This window comes from Mastigoproctus giganteus, chromosome 7 (assembly GCF_048544385.1).
Source record: "Mastigoproctus giganteus isolate SK-2022 chromosome 7, ASM4854438v1, whole genome shotgun sequence".
Taxonomy (NCBI): Eukaryota; Metazoa; Arthropoda; class Arachnida; order Uropygi; family Thelyphonidae; genus Mastigoproctus; species Mastigoproctus giganteus.
Window position 1 is genome coordinate 110735207 of NC_143581.1, and position 19026 is coordinate 110754232.

The window sequence follows — 19026 nt, forward strand, 5'->3', positions numbered from 1 at the left end:
AAAACAATAGAAAGAGAAGAAATGTTTGGTTTGTTTTAGTATGCTGCATGGACTGTTGTGTTCTGCCGCACTGCAAAAAGACAAATTTTGTTTCATTATTTATGTCAGGAGAGTCTAAATTTTTTTTTATGGTAAATATTTTTTTGTTTAGAACTTACAAAAATGATGGGTAAACACAAGAGTTGTCCTTTCAATTGAACAAAAACTTGAAATTATTCAAAAGTTTGAAAAGGTGCATCCGTTAAATCTTTAATGAACCATTATAATTTTGGTGACCAAACCATATGCAGCATCGAAAAAAATAAAGGGAAGATATTAGATTTTGCTGGCATACCTGACAACAAATTATGATATTAGCGTCCCCTGTAAAGGATTACATCTATCCATATATTTATTTTGTCTGTAAATTTCATGTGTTCTCTGGTCGATTTTCTTGTTTGTTAGATGAAAAAAACCCCAGTTTCTGAGGGGAAAAACCTTACTATCTATGCTTGAGACCGACTAACGCAGCCACGGAGTGAAAAAAGCCCACTAAAGTTCCTTGCGTCATCGACAGGATTCGGACCTGGGCCTTTTCCTTCCAGTGTGGGGAAGACGTTGATGATACCACTGTGCCACCCACGCAGACTGTTATATCTGACAGCGTTAAAGGCATGATGACTATCAGAAAAATGATGAAACAGTCTACATACGAGGATCTCAACAAGGCAATGGTGTTGTGGTTTAGCCAACAAAGAGCAGAAAGCATTCCAATCTCTGGGGCAGTTTGTGCAGCCAAGGAAAATATTTTTTCGACGAATTAAAATTGTAGGATGATTTTAACGCATCTTCTGGGTAGTTGATGCAGTTAAACAGAGGCACGGGATTTGTCAGATTGCCATTCAAGGTGAAAAACTAAATAGTGATGCACCGGCTGCCCAGAGTTCACCAGAGAGTTTCAGAAATTTATTGAAACCAATGAACTTGTGCCAGAGCAAATTTACAATGCCGATGAAACAGGATTGTACTGGAAATGTCTTCCGTCAAAAGCTTTGGCTTATGAAACCGGGGTAAAAGCTCCAGGACATGAAATGCAAAATCAAAGATTAACTGTTATTTGCTGTGCTAATGTTGCTGGGTTTCTTTGAAACTCTGTGTACGCGGAATGGCAAAAAAAAAAAAACCACATGCTTTCTCGAGTATTTCAATATCAAATTTACCTGTTGATTACTACAATAATAAGTCAGTCTGGATAGACAGGGAGATATTTTCCAGTTGGTTTAGAACTAAATTTGTGCCTTCGGTGTGCCAACATTTGGCATCACTGAGCTAGCCACAGAAAGCTGTCCTGCGCCGAGACATCCTAATGAGGGAATTCAAAAATTAGACGATGAAAATATTTACCTTCCACTGTGACAGTTTTAATACAAGCTACAAATGAAAGCAATTTATCGCAGAAATGTATCTCTCAAGTTAGTGGGAAAAATATTGTGATTTATTGACATTTTGGAAAAGCCTGACTGTACTGGATGCGATTTCAGAAGTTTCAGCAGCATAGAAATCAATAAAAAGCTTAACCATAAACAGGTCTTGGTGTAAAATTTTGCCGGAAAACAATGTACTGCATTGTATAATTGTATCCATTTGAGGAAGTTAAAAATTTTGGCCACGCGTGGCATATCTGCTAAGAGGTCAGTAATACTGAAAGAAGTTCATCGTATTAAAACAAGATGCATGGTATTTCAGAGACTGCTGGGAGCCATTGCGGTACAAGTAAACACATGGGTTGTGTTAGGGTAGCTAAGAATAGAAACAGGTGCAGGTATACTTGCGTGTACACCAATGCTAGGAGTTTAGTAAATAAATTTGAGGTATTGCTTACAACATCAAAGGCAGATATTGTTGCGATATCAGAGACGTGGTGTCACACAGATATAAGGGATGCAGAACTGCAATTTGGGGAGTACAACGTCTACAGAAAGGATAGACAGGATAGGAAGGGGGGAGGGGTTATGCTATTAGTTAAGAAACACATAAAAACCAAAGAAGTGAAGCCAGTCGACATCGCCGGACAGTGCAGTGTTGAGTCAGTTTAGTGTGACATAAGCATTGGGAGATCAAAATTGAGAGTAGGAGTGTGCTATAGGCCTAATGACTCTGATGAGTATAATAAGGAACTATACAGGGAAATAGAGTGGGCCAGTAAATTAGAGTCTTATAATGGGAGATTTTAATTTCCCAGATATTGACTGGAATTTGGGGGCTGGTTACTCACACACTAGCAGGGCTTTTGTGGATTTATTGGATGATTGTTTTCTACATCAGCATGTTCGGGAGGCAACTAGAGGGAGTAATACTCTTGATTTGATTATCAGCAGTGATTCTTCATGCATTAAGAATCTGCAGATAAATGAACCACTAGGTCTCAGTGATCACAGTGTGCTGAAGTGGAATTTGCTCAAAGAGGTAACTACCATTAGGGGTAAAGGGAAGGGTTATTGCTTCCGTAAAGGCGACTACAATGGACTGAGACAGTATTTAAATTCTATACAGTGGGACCAACTGATGATGTTACCAACAGCAAATTCAAAATGGGAAGCATTCAAAGAACTTATCTTGGAAGCTACCAGGCTTTACATACCAACTAAGAAATATTGTTCAAGGTTTAGGCCAAAATGGATGTCAGGTGAACTAATGAGGCATATGGCAGAGAAGAAAAATGCATGGGACACTTACAAATTAACACATGACACAGAAGCCTATGATAGATACAAGTTGATATGCAACCAAGTTACAAAGGAGGATAGGCAGGCGAAGGCAGATTACGAGAAATCCTTGGCAAGGGATGCAAAGAAAAACAGCAAAGAGTTCTTTACTTATGTAAACTCTAGAAGGAAGGGGATGAATCAGATTGGTCCACTTGATATTGATGGGTCAACTGTTGATGATCCTGCTCAGGTAGCTAACAAACTAAATGAATATTTTGCATCGACATTCACACATGAGGAGTTATTCAGCAAGGGGAATGCCAGAGGTGTATTCAACTCTAGCAGTAAGCTACAGAATCTTGAAATAACTGGGAGTAAAGTGGAGGAGAAACTGTTGAAGATAAACACAAGAAAGGCACCCGGGGTGGATGGGATCTATCCAGTTATATTAAAGGAGGCAGCAAAGGAAGTAAGCAAATCCTTAGCCATAATTATGAGAGCTTCCTTGGACTCAGGGGAGGTACCCATAGACTGGAAATGTGCAAATGTGACCCCAATTCACAAAGGAGGATCAAAGGCTGACACAAGTAATTATAGACCTGTGAGCTTAACTTCTGTTCCAGGAAAATTAATGGAGGCACTGGTTAAAGAAGCACTGCAGGATCATTTAGACAAGACTTCAGTTACAGCTCAGACACAGCATGGTTTTGTTAAGGGGAAGTCTTGCCTGACCAACTTGATTGGATACTATGATGCAGTCACAAAAGAACTGGATGCAGGGAATAACTTTGATATTATATACTTGGATCTTAGAAAGGCTGATGTTGTTTGTTTTTTTGTTTTTTAGGAGCATTAGCAACTAAGGCCATATTGCTCCGTGAACATGCGGTGGTCATTCCTGACCTTTCCGCATCCTCCGTATTTGGTGGTGACGGGCTCGAACCCCGGTCTAATCAAGAAGCGTGTGCTACTCACTGCTGCTCCTTCCCACCTGGCTACGGAGGCGCCTCCTTAGAAAGGCTTTTGATACTGTTGCACATGGAAGACTGCTACACAAATTGGAGCAGTGTGACATTGGAGGCAAATTGCTGCTATGGATAAAGGGGTGGTTGAGGGGGAGAAGATAGAGAGTGGTAATCAATGGACACTGCTCATCGTGGACTAATGTTATTAGTGGAGTCCCTCAGGGCTCAGTGTTGGGTCCATTATTGTTTTCTGTATTTATAAATGATATTGATGATGGTATATCAAGCTTAATGTCCAAATTTTCAGATGATACAAAGGTTGGCAGGGTTGTCAAGGACACTACTGACACTATGCTGCTGCAACAGGATCTGGAAAGGTTGAGCAGATGGGCTGAGAGGTGGCAAATGAAGTTTAACATTGACAAATGTAAAGTACTACACATGGGAAACAGCAACCCCAGAGCAACATATCAACTCTGTGGTACTACACTGACAGTGGTAGAGAATGAAAGGGACTTGGGGGTGGTTGTGCAGGCAGATATGAAGTTCTCTGAGCAGTGCAGACGGGCTGCAAGAGTAGCTCATGGAGTATTGTCAATGATATACAGGAATTTTTCCAGCAGGGATAAGGAGGTGATTATTCCATTGTATAAGGCAATGGTCAGACCACACCTAGAGTACTGTATACAGGTCTGAAGGCCTCATTTCAAGAAGGATGTAGAGCTGCTGGAACGAGTTCAGAGAAGGGCAACAAGATTAGTGAATGGAACAAAGGGGTGCTCTTACGAAGAAAGGCTTAAGTTTTGCAAATTACAGTGTCTGGAGACTAGGCACCAGCGAGGTGATCTGATAGATGTGTATAAAGCCTTGAATGGTTTAAGCATGCTCAATGCTGATGGGATTCTTCCTCTAGCTCAGAAAAATCACCTGAGAGGGCATAAATTCAAATTAAGGAAAGACAGATGTAGGATAGACGTGCGGAAATTTGCCTTTAGCCAGCGGGTAGTTGGTTGGTGGAACAGACTTCCATACCTTGTGGTGGAGGTTGATAGCCTAAATAAGTTTAAGGCTCAGCTGGACAGGTATTTTGAACGAACAGAGGGCAAAGTGGGTTTGTTTTTTTTTTTTTTTTTTTTTTTGGCTGATGCTGCATAAGCTTGCTTTCTTGCATCAAATGCCTCTGCTAATGCTAATGCTAAAAGTGAGGGGGCATAGATTCAAACCGAGAAAAGACAGTTGTAGAATAGATGTGCTGAAGTTTGCCTTTAGCCAGTGGATAACTGATTGCTGATTGCTGGAACAGACTTACATCTGTTGTGGAAGTTGATAGCTTAAATAATTTCAAGGCAAAACTAGACAAACATTTGGAATGAACATATCAGTGAAATGGGAATGTTTTTTTTTTTTTTTTTTTTGGCTGATGCTGTATAAGCTTGCTTTCTTGCATCATATGCCTCTATTAATGCTAATGCTAAGTGTTTGTAGCAGAAAATGAGGTAAACGTAGCATGTTGATCATTATTGTATCTGGGGTAATCAATAAGTAGATTTGGACAGCAAGCTGGATGTTGCAGTTTGTGCATTGTAGTGGATCAGTGCCTGTAAGCAGATAAAGATGTGTTAGGTTTGTATGGCCTCTTCGTAGTCGGGCTAATATACTACTTCTTCATGCCTGTTCTCATGTGTACTAGACTTCCAAGGTTTAAGATCTTTCTTTATATGGAGTAGCTTGTTGCCAGACGTATTGCCTTCGTTCAAGACATTGCTTCTTTATAATTAACTTGTAATCTGGGACCGGTATACTAAAGGATTGATCTACAGGATCTGTTGCAGTTTTGGCAGCTAGGTCAGCACGTTCATTTCCAGCAATTCCAACGTGACCAGGCATCCAACAAAAGAGAACTTGTTTGTTCTTATTTAACTTGGTCATGGTATTCCATATCTGTACGAGTAAGGAGTTATCATGATTTTAATTCTGTTATACAGCTTGGATAGCACTAATGGAGTCTGTATAGATAACACTGTGCAATATATTTGTTAAGAAGGTGAAATTTAATGCTATGTAGATAGCACAGATTTCTGCTGCTATTTTCAATGGGGAGTTTCTTCTCTATGGTAAGGCTAGGAAATACTGCTGCTGCACCAATATGAGTGTCAGTTTCAGATCTGTCTATATAGATTGGCGTGTACTGTGCATGAAGTTCTGGGTCTGGATGTAGGTTACGCTCAATACAGAAGTGTATCCCAACAGTATTTTGTGGTGAGAGGCAAAAGCCGTTGTTTTGGGACCATTTAACAACTTTGATGGCATCTTGCAACTGCCTTTCTACTATTCTCATGTTAGGGGGAATGGCAGGAAATATGGAAGTCATCGGCTTACAGGGTAGTGGACACTGTTTGTGGCAGATCCTGTATTGAGTTCATTATTATGTTAAATAGGGTGGTGCTTAGCACTGAGCCTTGTGGGACCTCTTCTTCCTGGATAAAATTTGAAGATAACTGGTTGTTGACTGACTTTAAATGATGTAGGAAGTTTCTGATAAACTGTGTCAGGTGTCCACGTAGCCTAGATCGTATAGGTTTCGTATGATACCTTACCTCCAAGCTGTGTCAAAGAGAACCATGACATGGTGTTCTTTTCGTACAAAAGTGTCATGGATGTTTATTTCTGCCCTGATCAGTAGGTCAAGGGTGGACCTACCTTCACAGAAACCATATTTTACTGGGTTAAGGTGGTTATTTTGAACTAGAAACCAGGTTAGGCAGGCATTAACCATTTTCTCCAGGTCCTTGCTCATACAGCTAGTGAGTGCAATGAGCCAGTAGTTAGTGGATTTGTAGGATCTTTTCCTGGTTTTGGAAATGCCAAAATATAAGTGTGATTCAATTTGTGGTAGGTGAGGGCCATGCATGACTCCATGCAGGTGCCTCCCGACCACCACTGCCTCAACACTGGCTCTCTGAGGTCCTCCTTGCTGGGACAACTCCAGCTTTGAAAATTGTTAAAAAATACTTATTGTCACAAAATTTATAAATGACCTTTATAGAATTATTAACTATTTAGCAACCTTTTTGTCACCAAAAGGAGAGTTACTTAGTACAAAGAAGCACACTATCGAAGTGCAATAAATTTTTTAAAATTTTAACACAAAAAGTAAACGATAGATTTTGATCGGAATAGATGTCCCTTGATAAGCATCGAATAACACATAGATAATGTGATTTTTAAATTTTTGTTCCATTAGCAATGGAAATAGAGGGGGAAAGACACAAAAATTACTCACATTTTCCTGTCTAGTGCTGCCATTTTTAATTTTAAAAATATTTAAAAATTATATTTTAAACCTACTCATTGAGCTCTTTTCCAACAGTGTATAATAAGCTGTAGGTTGTCAACATTTTTGTCCCCCCATTTCTCAGACAAATTTTTGTCAACAATGATCAATATGCTGTTTTGTTGGCCCACATGATGTACAGACCCATGCAAAATTTCAAGTCAACAGGTTGAGTGGTTCCAGAGATACAATGCTGTGACAGACAGATAGACAAAGAGACAACCAAGTGACATTATAAGGGTTCTTCGCTAGACTATGAACCCTAGAAATTAGCTTACTGAATTGTCATTCATTACATTCATATGATATCCACTTGAACTTGGTGCCTAAAGATTTATTCTGACCATTCTGTGTGTAAACAAAAATGAGATAGCCTCTAGAAAATATAATTTCCTACACAGAAATTCTCCTTGTGTTGAATAAACGTATTTAAAATTATCCAAGAATTTTACAGTCATTCCTGTATATTAGACATGAGTGCTCATATATTTGTTACTATTGAAACAGTAAAATAAATATTTCAAACTATAAATGGTGAAAAATATGTATCATACAGGACAGTTTGGATTCAGATTCAGATTTAGACCTGGAAGGAGAAGATGATGATGCTTCTGATATTACTGATGATGATCCTGTTCTTGGAGCCTTAAGTGATAAGAAGACAGGAATTCCACCTCATGCAACACTTCAAGACAGTGACAATGACTTTTGATTGCATATCATCCTATAAAAGGTTTGTCTGTTTCATCGTCTATTGTTTGATCCTGATTGATTAAATTTTAATATTTATTTGAAATGTTTAAGGATTATTTAGTCAACTTTTGTTTCATAGAAACCCATCATGTGAGATTCTTGTAAAAGAGTTTGAGCTCAATTAAAATATCTAAAAAAAAGTACATGGCTGTTCCTGTCAATGCAGAATTCATATTTGTTATAGTGGAATGCATTATTTACTCCTTAAACAAAATGCACCTGAAAAAAATATGATAATAATATGAATAAAACAAATTCATATGAACAACAGAAGACTTCACTGATAAAATTAAGAAATGACAGCTTGACTGTTCAATTAAAGCTTAACAATTAATCTAAAAAAATAAATATTAATGAAAACTGGCTGGAAAAGAATCCTTCCTTTTTTTTTTTTTCCTAAGTTAAAAGTATGCTAAAATGTTCCATTCCTTTGCTCAATTGCTTTTTACTAATAGTAGTTTGTAGGTAAGCAACACTTTTCTTTTTCCTCTCCCATATTGTTTATTAGGTTTGGGATAGCTCATCTTTCCATCATTTTTGTGGTCTTCCTCTAGGTTGTCTGCATATGAGTCTCCAGTTCTTTATCATTTTTGTCCACCTGTCTTTCACCATCCTATTTGTTTTTTCCATTATTATTTTATAATATATATCCACTCATTAATCAGCTGTATTTTAGTTTCCTGATTTTCTCACTTTTAACTTAATGTTTTATTATTTATTTTCCTGAATGTTTTATTTATATATTTTTTGTTTTATTTTTTTAACTTTAGCATCATGATTAAAGTTTGGATTGTTCCAAATTATATCCCCACCTACTGATTTTCTATTTGCTTTAATGCTTTTTATACTTCTTGAGTTATCCTTAACTATTTCTCCATTCCTAGATAAACTTGATTATTTGTTCTATCACTTTTCTTGTAATCCACATCTGTTGTTCTTTTGCTATCATTATGCTATTTGTTTTCCTTATGGATATTTCCATATTATACTTCTGTTTTTTGTTAAAATGATCTAACATTCTTTGAAAATCATTTTCTGCCATTAGCATAAAAAATTGTGCATAGCAAAGTGCTGTATAGAATTATAATTAGTTAACTCATTAATTAGCCAAAGAGAGCAGAACTGTCTTATTCCTTAAGTTATTTCTATTTTCTTTAACCTGATTATGTGTGTGTGTGTGACATGACCAACAATAATATGTAATGTGCAGCCAGCACAGGCCAGGAGTTAACACACGTGAAAGCAGTAAGACCTGAATACAAATATAGAAATGAACATATAAACAAAATTAACATAAAATAATAAATATTAGAGTTATTATATAATGTAAAATTTATGAATATTCAGTGGTACAGAAGCATACTGTCTGATTATCTGAGTATCAGCTCTAACATGGACTTCCTATACTTGGAACATTCATTGAATTTTTTTTTTTTTATATTGCTATGAAACTGGAGGATCTATTCAAGCATTGGTGCCAGGAGAAACCTGTGCCAAAGTTTGAGATGGCTCCTAATCATTTTCAATGATCACCTGGATTTGGTCAGTGTTGATCCACTGGTGATATCTTGGCTTCTGTAACCTGTCTTTGGACAAATTCAATTAAAAAACTCAGTGAAAATTAAGTAATTGCTATTGAAATTTCTAAGGCTATTTCACAAGTTTCAGCTTTATGGTTTGCCTTCTGTGTTTTGCAATGGTTTTGAGTTAGCTTTCTCTCTGACCACTAAATGCAGATAAAGGTAAATGGGTCTCTGTCTTTTGACGTCAACTAATGCTGGCATTCCACAGTTCAGTTCTTTCTCCCACACTTTTATATTAATGGCTTCCTTCACTGACTGAGGATCCTGTCCTTAGTTTTGCCAGTGATAGCACACTGCATTCTACCTTCAAGTTTGAGAAACCTTGCTCTGCACAAACAGCTTCAACTTCTCAAATATCCACTGCTAATCCCCCAAATCACTAACTAATTGTTCAGTGGGGAGAAGATTTAGTTACCTTCAATCTTACTAAAACTCAGTCCTGTGTCATTCCTTGTAGAAAAAGAATCCATCTCTCAAGGAGAAATCCGGATGGTCCCCAATTATTGGGGATCATCCAGGCTTCTAACTTCCCTTGGCATAAGCACATCACAAAAAAATGCTTCCTCCGCATCAAAAAATTGGGTTTCCTTTTTCCCTTTCTGTGTTATTTTTCTTCTTAATGGCCACCCACTATATACAAATCTCAGATTCACCCTATCAAAAAATATATTTCAAATTTTTCATTAAAAAAATTACTTAATGAGCATTGGAAACCACTAATAAAACAAATGTATTGGTATACTTTAAGCAGAATTTAAAAAAAAAAAAATATATATATACACACTTTTTTTAGAAATAATAATTTGGGGCTTGTTATGCTGCCAGGCATAAAAGACACAATCACTTTTAAAAAATCACTTTCACTAATTCTAAATCTGAAAGATCACTAAATCACTTTTGAAATAAAATTGGGAATAGTAGGTGACTGTTGGATGCTACAAATACACAAGCACAGGGTGAATGGAATGAGTTTTATCTGAGCAGTTTCTCCACAAAACAGTGATAGGAACATGGTGAAATTTATCAGGGGACAGATAATAGTTATGTTTTCCATTTGATGTTTAAGAAGTGGGTTTCACAAGTCTCTCAATGATCCTTGTGTATTTCATCATTTTAGTGGCATCAGGCACTAAAATGATGAAATACACAAACAAGGAACTTGTGTTTTAAGTTCAATGACAATTTGTTTCTAATCTACTGCAGAGTTGATTGCTTTGTTTGTGGAATGATTATATGAACCTAAAACAGGTGGAACTGCATACATTTTCTTTCTTGTTAGCAAAAAAATAAATTTTTTTTTGTAAAAAAGTGTAAGTGCATATTTTGTATGTAATGCAATTTAATTCCAATTAACTATTAGACTTTTGTATATGAGTATAATTAAATATCACCGCCATTGCAATTAAACATTGCACACTAATGTACTATCATATATTTATTAATATATATGATTATGTTAGTAGGTGGAATAAGAATGAACATCCAGCAAGTCGAGTTTTGTTCAGTAGTCAAATTTTTGATTTTGAACTGAAAATGGCAGAAATGCTAAATAAATCCTTGATAGAATGGATTTATTTAGCATTTCTGCTAAATGTTTAGCAGAAAACCTAAACATCTAGCAATATTTATGTAAGTATCACCCAATTATGCTACTGTTGAAAGACAGTTAGCAGAGTTCAAAAGAGGGTGCGATTCAGTCATGGTCTGGTAGGCTATCTTAAACAGTTAACTCTGAAATAATTGCCATCACTGAACAAAAAATTTTAGAAAACAGAAGAATTAAAGTGTCTGAACTTGAAAAATTTAACATTAGCATTAGTCGAGCCATATGATGCAAGAAAGCAAGTTTATGCAGCATCAGCCAAAAAAAAAAAAAAAAAACCCACTCCCATTTCACCCCTCCGTTCGTTCAAAATACCTGTCCAGCTGAGCCTTAAATTTATTTAGGCTATCAACTTCCACAACAAGGGATGGAAGTCTGTTCCACCATCCGACTACCTGCTGGCTAAAGGCAAATTTCCACGCATCTATCCTACATCTGTCTTTCCTCAATTTGAATTTATGCCCTCTCAGGTAATTATTCTGAGCAAAAGGAAGAATCCCATCAGCATTGAGCATGCTCAAACCATTCAAAGCTTTATACACCTCTATCAGATCACCTCGCTGGTGCCTAGTCTCCAGACAGTGTAATTTGCAAAACATAAGCCTTTCTTCGTAAGAGCAACCCTTTGTTCCATTCACTAATCTTGTTACCCTTCTCTGTACTCATTCCAGCAGCTCTACATCCTTCTTGAAATGAGGCCTCCAGACTGTATACAGCACTCAAGGTGTGGCCTGACCATTGCCTTATACAAGGGAATAATCACCTCCTTATCCCTGCTAAAAAATTCCTGTATATCATTGACAAGACACCAGAAGCATTTTATCAATAATACATAAGCATTTGGGAATATTTGGGCAAGATGCATTCCCAGAAACCTTTCCATTCATGATAATCTTTGTCAACATCAGAGAGGAAAAAAAAGAAAAGAAAAGAAAAGATAAACTTCAGCCATTATCAACCTACTGCAGGATGGAAGTCCAACAATTCATGTTGAGGGAAATGGACCATAATCTTCCACGCTGCTCCAGTGCGGGTTGGCAGATCAACTGTATTTTGCAGTCAGGGTCTTGAATCCTGGTCTACTCAGAGCATGTGCTACTGCACTCCTGCATGACTTGGCTATGGATCAGAGGATTAGAGCTATCAAAAGAGAATTTAAAATTTATTCTTGCTAATCCAGATAGATTTTTATCCCATTTGGTGATAAAAAAAATATCACTGAGACAACTGAGGATGAAACTTGGCTATATTTTTATGATCCTGAATGAAAATTAGAAAACACAGTGGAAGTGCAAAGGATCTCCAATTCCAAAAAAAGGTTTGGACTCAACCTTCAGCTGGAAAAGTTTTGGCCTGTTTTCTGTGACACAAAAAGACTGTTGTTAATTGATTACCTTGCACTTAAAATCACAATAACAGGGAAATATTATGCCAGCCTTATGCTAAAGGCAAATGCTATAATTCTTGAAAAAAAGACTAGGAAAGTGTTGTCATTGGGTTTTTGCTTCTCTGTAGACCTAGGTTGCATAGGTTGAAATTCACGAATGTGGATTTGAACAATTAAATTCCCTTCCCTTCCATAGTACAGCCCATATCTGGCCCCAAGTGACTGTCATTTGTTCAGAAACCTCATGTTTCATTTTATCCGTTTTAAAGAACTACAGGTGACCACCACTTGATGCTGATAATTTGTTCCTGATAAACAGAGCACTAAGTGAATCATCGCTAAGCGAGTGCCATATTCCCATAAGGTAACATATATATTTATGATGTGGTCTATGCCATAGGATATTTCCTAATCAATAATAAGCAGTAGTGAAAAGATACACAAAATGTCAGTCAAAATATTTAATATACAAAAATTTGTACTTATAAAATATTCTATATTACATACGTATATAATTAAGTGGTAAGTAACTACATTACATATCAAAATTAAACTTAAAATGCCAAAAAATCATGAATTTATTAATCTGATGGCCCTGGGCTTTCGAGTTTTCTTATTTTCAGACTGAAAAATGTGTTGATTTGGTGTTGTACTTTGCCCCTCTTCCTCTCATTGTACAAAATCATGTAGGGATTCATTTCTTTCTTTAAATTTCTTGATACTTGGAACTTCGTTCCATATCAGGGTCATTCTCCTGGAAATAATCACTCATTTTTTCAAAATGTTCGAAAGCTTCACTAAGTCCTTTTGCAGTCAGCAACTTAATCGGTTCTTCATCTGCAGGACCTTGATTATCTTCTACCTCAATTGCATGCTCTTGTTCTTTTGTTATTTCCACGAGTTCTTCATTAGAGAGGCCATCCCTGTCGTTGTTGATCATCTCTTGTATGTCGTCATCATCAATTTTGTCCAATCCTGCTTCTTTTCCGAGCTCAACAATTGTACTTTAACATTCTCAACCGAATCATCAGGTTCTTGGGAATCATTTATACAATCCTTCCAAACTTTCCCCCACACTCCATTCATGGTTTTTGGAGTGACTTCATCCCAGGCACTTGAAATGTTGTAGGAGTTCCAAAACTCCTTTAGCCTCGGTATATTGTCACCAGTGTTGATGGCTTTAATAGCTTCGGAAAAGGTGTTCCTTACATAGTAAGCTTTAAATGTGGCAATAACACTTTGGTTATACTGCTCAACAAGTTTTTAACATCTATGTTAAAAATTTGTTTTAACATAGATGTTAAAAACTTGCCGAGCAGTATAACACCCCTCTTCAATAATTTTAACAAGTTATTTTTTGAAAGTTTCGGCTCCTTGACCTGCACTTGCGGATTCTCCCTGAATTGCTGTGTTGTGTAGGTTATAGTGCTTTTTAAATCAATTGAACCAGTCCTTGCGAGCGTTAAATGGTTCCACATTTTATTTTAAAGGTGAGCTTCAGATCTTCATATAGGCTAATCACTTTTTTTTAAATAATAATTGAACTTAATGGAATTCTGCATTGGATATTATCTTCAATAAAATTATTTGAAGTCTCTCCATTTCAATCATAATGACTGGCCTGACCCTAGTCAGTTTAGCTGCGTGCAGTGGAACAGCCATCTTTCCCACTGCTAAAATTAATTCTTTATTTTTTATAATTGTTCTTACAGTTGAATCTGCCAGTCTTAACTTATTGCACACATCCACTTGTCGTTGACCAGAATCGATTCACTTCAAAACTTCTAATTTAATTTTAAAATTCAATCTTTTTCTTATCTTTGTAGTTTTCATACTGCATCCAGACATAGTTGCTTTATCATTCTTATACGCCATTATTATCTCTTCCAAAATGTAACTGCTTTGCATTAATTGACACAATGTTCAAGTAAACTTTATGTTATAGACAATGTCTAACACTGTACTGAGTGACGACTAGACTTTGGATAAATGCATATGACGTAAATATTACAATGCATATTCCTTAACTTTAATCATTTTTTCAAATGTTGATCTCTGAACTATGTAAAAGTCACTGGAATGTAATTAAATTAGCATGGGAGAAAATTTTACTGAGTGTGGGAAGCTTTTTAATGCTGTTTTGCTATTCATTATCATGCTATCAACTACATCAGATGAAACATTTTCGTTAAACTTGCCAAACATTCAATCTGTACACGTAAAAGAGCATTATAGAGGGTTATGATAGCATTATAGTGAGATAGGGGTTATAATATAAGAACAGCATTATAGTGAATCAGCGTAAAGCAAACCACATTATGAGGATCTACTTTGAAGCTTAGTTTGATGTTCAACATGAAGAATTTTTTTTCTGAAGGATTAAACTCTTTGCATAATATAATAAGTTTATTAAACTTTGAAGTGAATGCATTAAAAAAAAACCAGAATTTTGTACCTATATCTTTTATACTCTGTTCTTGGAACTTTTTGATTATCCACCATGTATTTTTGAGACACAGGGTGTCTCAAAAATACATGGCATAACTTCAGGAATGAGTTCCTCATATGTAGACAAAAATATTTTATTGATATAAAATATTTTTGTTTTCAATTTTCAAATTCCGGAAATGCTTGGTTTCCAAGTTTTGAATGTCTGTCTATGACACTTAACTGTTCACATCACCTTATAGTAATTGTTCAAGATGTTCACCTTCTGCATGAATACAGGCGTGAGATTGATATCTCATGGACTTGCGAAGACAATGCCAAATTCCTGGCATATTTCGTATTGTCTCACAACCTGCCACAATTCGATTGTGGAGAGTTTCCACGTCAGCTACCGAAGTCGAATACACCAATGACTTTAAATGGCCCCACAAGAAGAAATCTAGTGGGTTTAAATCAGTGAGTGTGGAGGCCAGGCAGTCGCTCCACCTCTACCTATCCACCGACCAGGAAACCTTTGATTCAGGTAATTGTGGGCTAGGTGGCTGAAATGTGCGGAAACGCCATCGTGCATGAAGTGTGCTGCGTGTTGACGAATGATCAGTGGTGTGTCATCCAAGAAATCAGGCATGTTGTTTTCCAGAAAGTTTCTGTACACCTGCCCTGTGAGTTTGTTTGGAAGCACATGGGGCCCAAATAACTTATCACCAAAAACACCCGCCCAGATGTTGAGGCTGAACCGCTGTTGGTGATGTGATGGAAGAATTGCATGTGGGTTTTCCTCAGCCCATATATGCTGATTGTGAAAATTTTGGATTCCGTTCTCGTGTGAACTGTGCTTCTTCTGTGAATATCACTAAGGCAGGAAAGTGAGGAGTTGTACCACACTGCTGCCTGCAAGAACCACTGGCAGAACATTACTTGCACAGGGTAATCTAATCTGCTGGTGACAAGGCCTGTACCCGTTGCAGATGGTAAGGATACAGTTGGTGTTCTCGCAACACTCTCCAAATAGCCTAATGTTGAACAGCCAGTTGCATTGCTATTCTGCATGTGCTGGTTCCAGGAAGTGGCATGCACAACATCCAAAATCCCCTCTACTTCAGGAGTCTTAGATCTTGGTCATCCTCTGTCAGCAGCACAAGGTGTAAAGGTCCCACATTCACAAAGGCGGCGATGGATACCTTCAAATGTTTTCCTGTCTGGACATCTTCATTCTGGGAACCTTTCGTGGTACAAACGATGAGCCTCCAGAGCATTTCCGTCCACTAAACCGTACATAAAGTGCATATCCGCTTGCTCCTGATTTGAGTAAATTTGTACATTTATGGTCAGAATGGAAAACCAACAGATTCTGTCAGTACCTTGTGATGAAGGAAATCATCTGTGGGAGATAAGACGGTTAATAACTCTGGAACCAACCATTTCCGGAACTATGTTGATATAAAATATTTTTATTGTCTACATATGAGGAACTCATTCCTGATTTATACCGTGTATTTTTGAGACACCCTATATATATATATATATATATATATATAAGTAATTATCTGCTATGCTTCAACACTGGATGATCCAGTATTGAAACATAACAGATATGTCCAATCTCTTTTCAAAAGTTCAAAAATTTAAGAAAGGTTGCCATATTCCTAGCATTATTATGCCTAGGAATTTACTTATTGAAATTTAATTTAAGTAAATTTACCAGAAATTTACTTTTTGCACATACTTGTTTTTGGTAGTCATTAATTTTTGTAGCTAAATAGTAAATAATTGTACTTTGTGGTATCATATGGATTTGAACATGCAGCAGTGTGTTTGATACCCTACTTGCCTAAAACTGCACGGCTAATTTTATGATGTTAAGTATTTAGGCATAGTTAAATTTACGGAAAAAGCTTCTTTCTGTACACAGCTGTAAGTAAACTGCACACTTAGTGCATTGATCTCATATTGTGGACGTACTTTGTTACAAGTTGCCATAATACTACACTATTCAAAAACCTTAACATCTGGTATATATATATATATATCTCATCACTGGGTTGCTCATGTCTTCACAAAGTTTATTTACTGACCAATGAGAGTCCAGTCAGAATTGAAACCCAGCTCTAGGTAGTAGCAGAAACTTTAAATAAAAAGCAGTATACTGCTCCAGAGCAGTACCTATTAGTTAGCATACTGCCATAAAAAGGCAACTTCTGGCAAAGTGCCTCCACAATACAAGAGTAACGGCATATGCGTGACACATACAATGACTATGTAATTGTCTACTTATTGCACTACCTCAGATCTCATATTTATGGATGTATCCCATCACTAGGTTTCTCAGGTGTTCACAATGCCTATCTGCTCACTAATGGGACTCCACTTCGTCCAATCAGAGTTGACACCACATGTCTGGGTAATGGCATACACTTTAAATAAAAGGCAATCATCATCATCAGCCATTTTCAATCCACTGCAGGATGAAGGCCTCCCCAGCAACTTTCCAGTTCCTTCTGTTTTGAGCACTGGCCATCCATTTACTACTCAAAAACTCATGAATTTCATCTATCCATCTCCGCCTTTGTCTTCCAGGTTTTCTTCTAGCTCCTCTTGGGTACCATTCTGTTATTTTCTTAGTCCATCTGTCATCATGTCTTCGAGCTATGTGTCCTGCCCAAGACCATTTTAGTTCTTTAGTTTTGATAAGAATGTCCTTTACTTGAGTTTGCTGTCTAATCCATGTGTTTCTCTTCTTATCTAACAGTCTGATTCCCAATATAATTCGTTCCATTCTTCGCTGTGTAGTTCTTAGCTTCTCTTCCATTCTTTTGGTGAGTGCCCAAGTTTCACTTCCATAAGTCATGGTGGGGAGTATACATTGATTCATTATTTTACGTTTCAGACAAACTGGGATATTGCTCTTCAGTATGTGACTATATTTCCTGAATGCTATCCATCCAAAATTTATTCTTCTCTTGACTTCCAGCCATTTATCATTATTACAGCTAATAACTTGTCCCAGATAAGTATATGACTCCACCTTTTCAATTACTGCTCCTACAATCATTATTTCCCTTTCCGTGGCATACTTGTTCATCATTACTTTTGTTTTAGCCATATTCATCTTTAGTCCAAAATCCTTACTGACTGTGCATAACTGATTAAGATTTTCCTCTAATTCTTTGGGATTGTGGCTTATGACCACAATGTCATCTGCAAATCGTAAATGGTTTAGGAACTCTCCGTTCACATTGACTCCTTTCTGCGACCAGTCTAATCTTCTGAAAGCTTCCTCAAGGGCAGCAGTAAACAGCTTCGGAGATATTGTCTCCTTGTCGAACTCCTTTCTCGATTTTAAATTTGCTACTGTCTTTGTCTAGTCTAATAAAGGATGTAGCACTCTCATATATTTTCTTCAAAATCATAATATATGGAGTATCTATGCCTTGTCTTTCCAGTGCCCGAAACATTGCCTTATGCTGTATGGAGTCAAATGCCTTTTCATAATCCACAAATGCCAGGCATAATGGTGTTTTATATTCATTTGCTTTCTCCATTAGCTGTGATATTACGTGAAGGTGATCCATAGTTGAGAATCCTGTCCTAAAGCCAGCTTGCTCTTTCGGTTGATTCTCATCAAGTATTCTTTCTAATCTGTTAGTAATGACCCTTGTGAACAACTTGTAGATATGGGATAACAAGCTAATTGGTCTATAATTTCCAATTTCTGATTTATCTCCTTTCTTATGCAGCAAAACTATGATTGCATTATTCCACTGCTTAGGCATTGCACCTTTTCTAATGCACTTTGTGAAGAGCCTTGCCAGTTTTTGTATTATGTCTCTTCCTCCCAATTTTAACAACTCTACAGTAACTTCATCTTTCCCCGGGGCTTTCCGATTCTTCATTTTCTTCAATGCATGTTCTACCTCATCAGGAAGAATATCGGGTATGTCGTATGTGTTGCTACTTTGCAGTCCATCTTCCCCACTGCTGGTATCATTCCCTCACTCCTTGTATAATTCTCTATAGTAGTCTTCTGCTATTTGAATTATGCCTTCTCTGCTGTTTATAAGTACACCATCGCTATTCTTCAGTTTCAGTATCATTTGTCTTTCTGTATTACTGCTCATGGCTGCTGATTTAAATCCTTCGTTTTCCCTTAATGCTTGTTCTACTTTTCTTGTGTTAAATCTTCTTATGTCCTCTCTGAGTCTCTTTCTAATGGCTTTGCATAACTCAGTATACTCAATTTTCTCCCTGTCAGTGTTTTTCTTGCTC

At 37.0% G+C, this 19026-nt stretch overlaps 1 protein-coding gene across 1 annotated transcript in view; it reads left to right on the forward strand.

Annotated features, from left to right (window-relative positions):
• LOC150083144 (intraflagellar transport protein 38-like) overlaps positions 1 to 19026 on the forward strand; it is a 239424-nt gene that overhangs the window by 210481 nt on the left and 9917 nt on the right. The window contains exon 11 of the mRNA XM_090377844.1: positions 7543 to 7719. Within this exon, the coding sequence (XP_090233970.1) occupies positions 7543 to 7698 (156 nt within the window). The 3' untranslated portion in view covers positions 7699 to 7719. The remainder of the gene's footprint in view (positions 1 to 7542; positions 7720 to 19026) is intronic.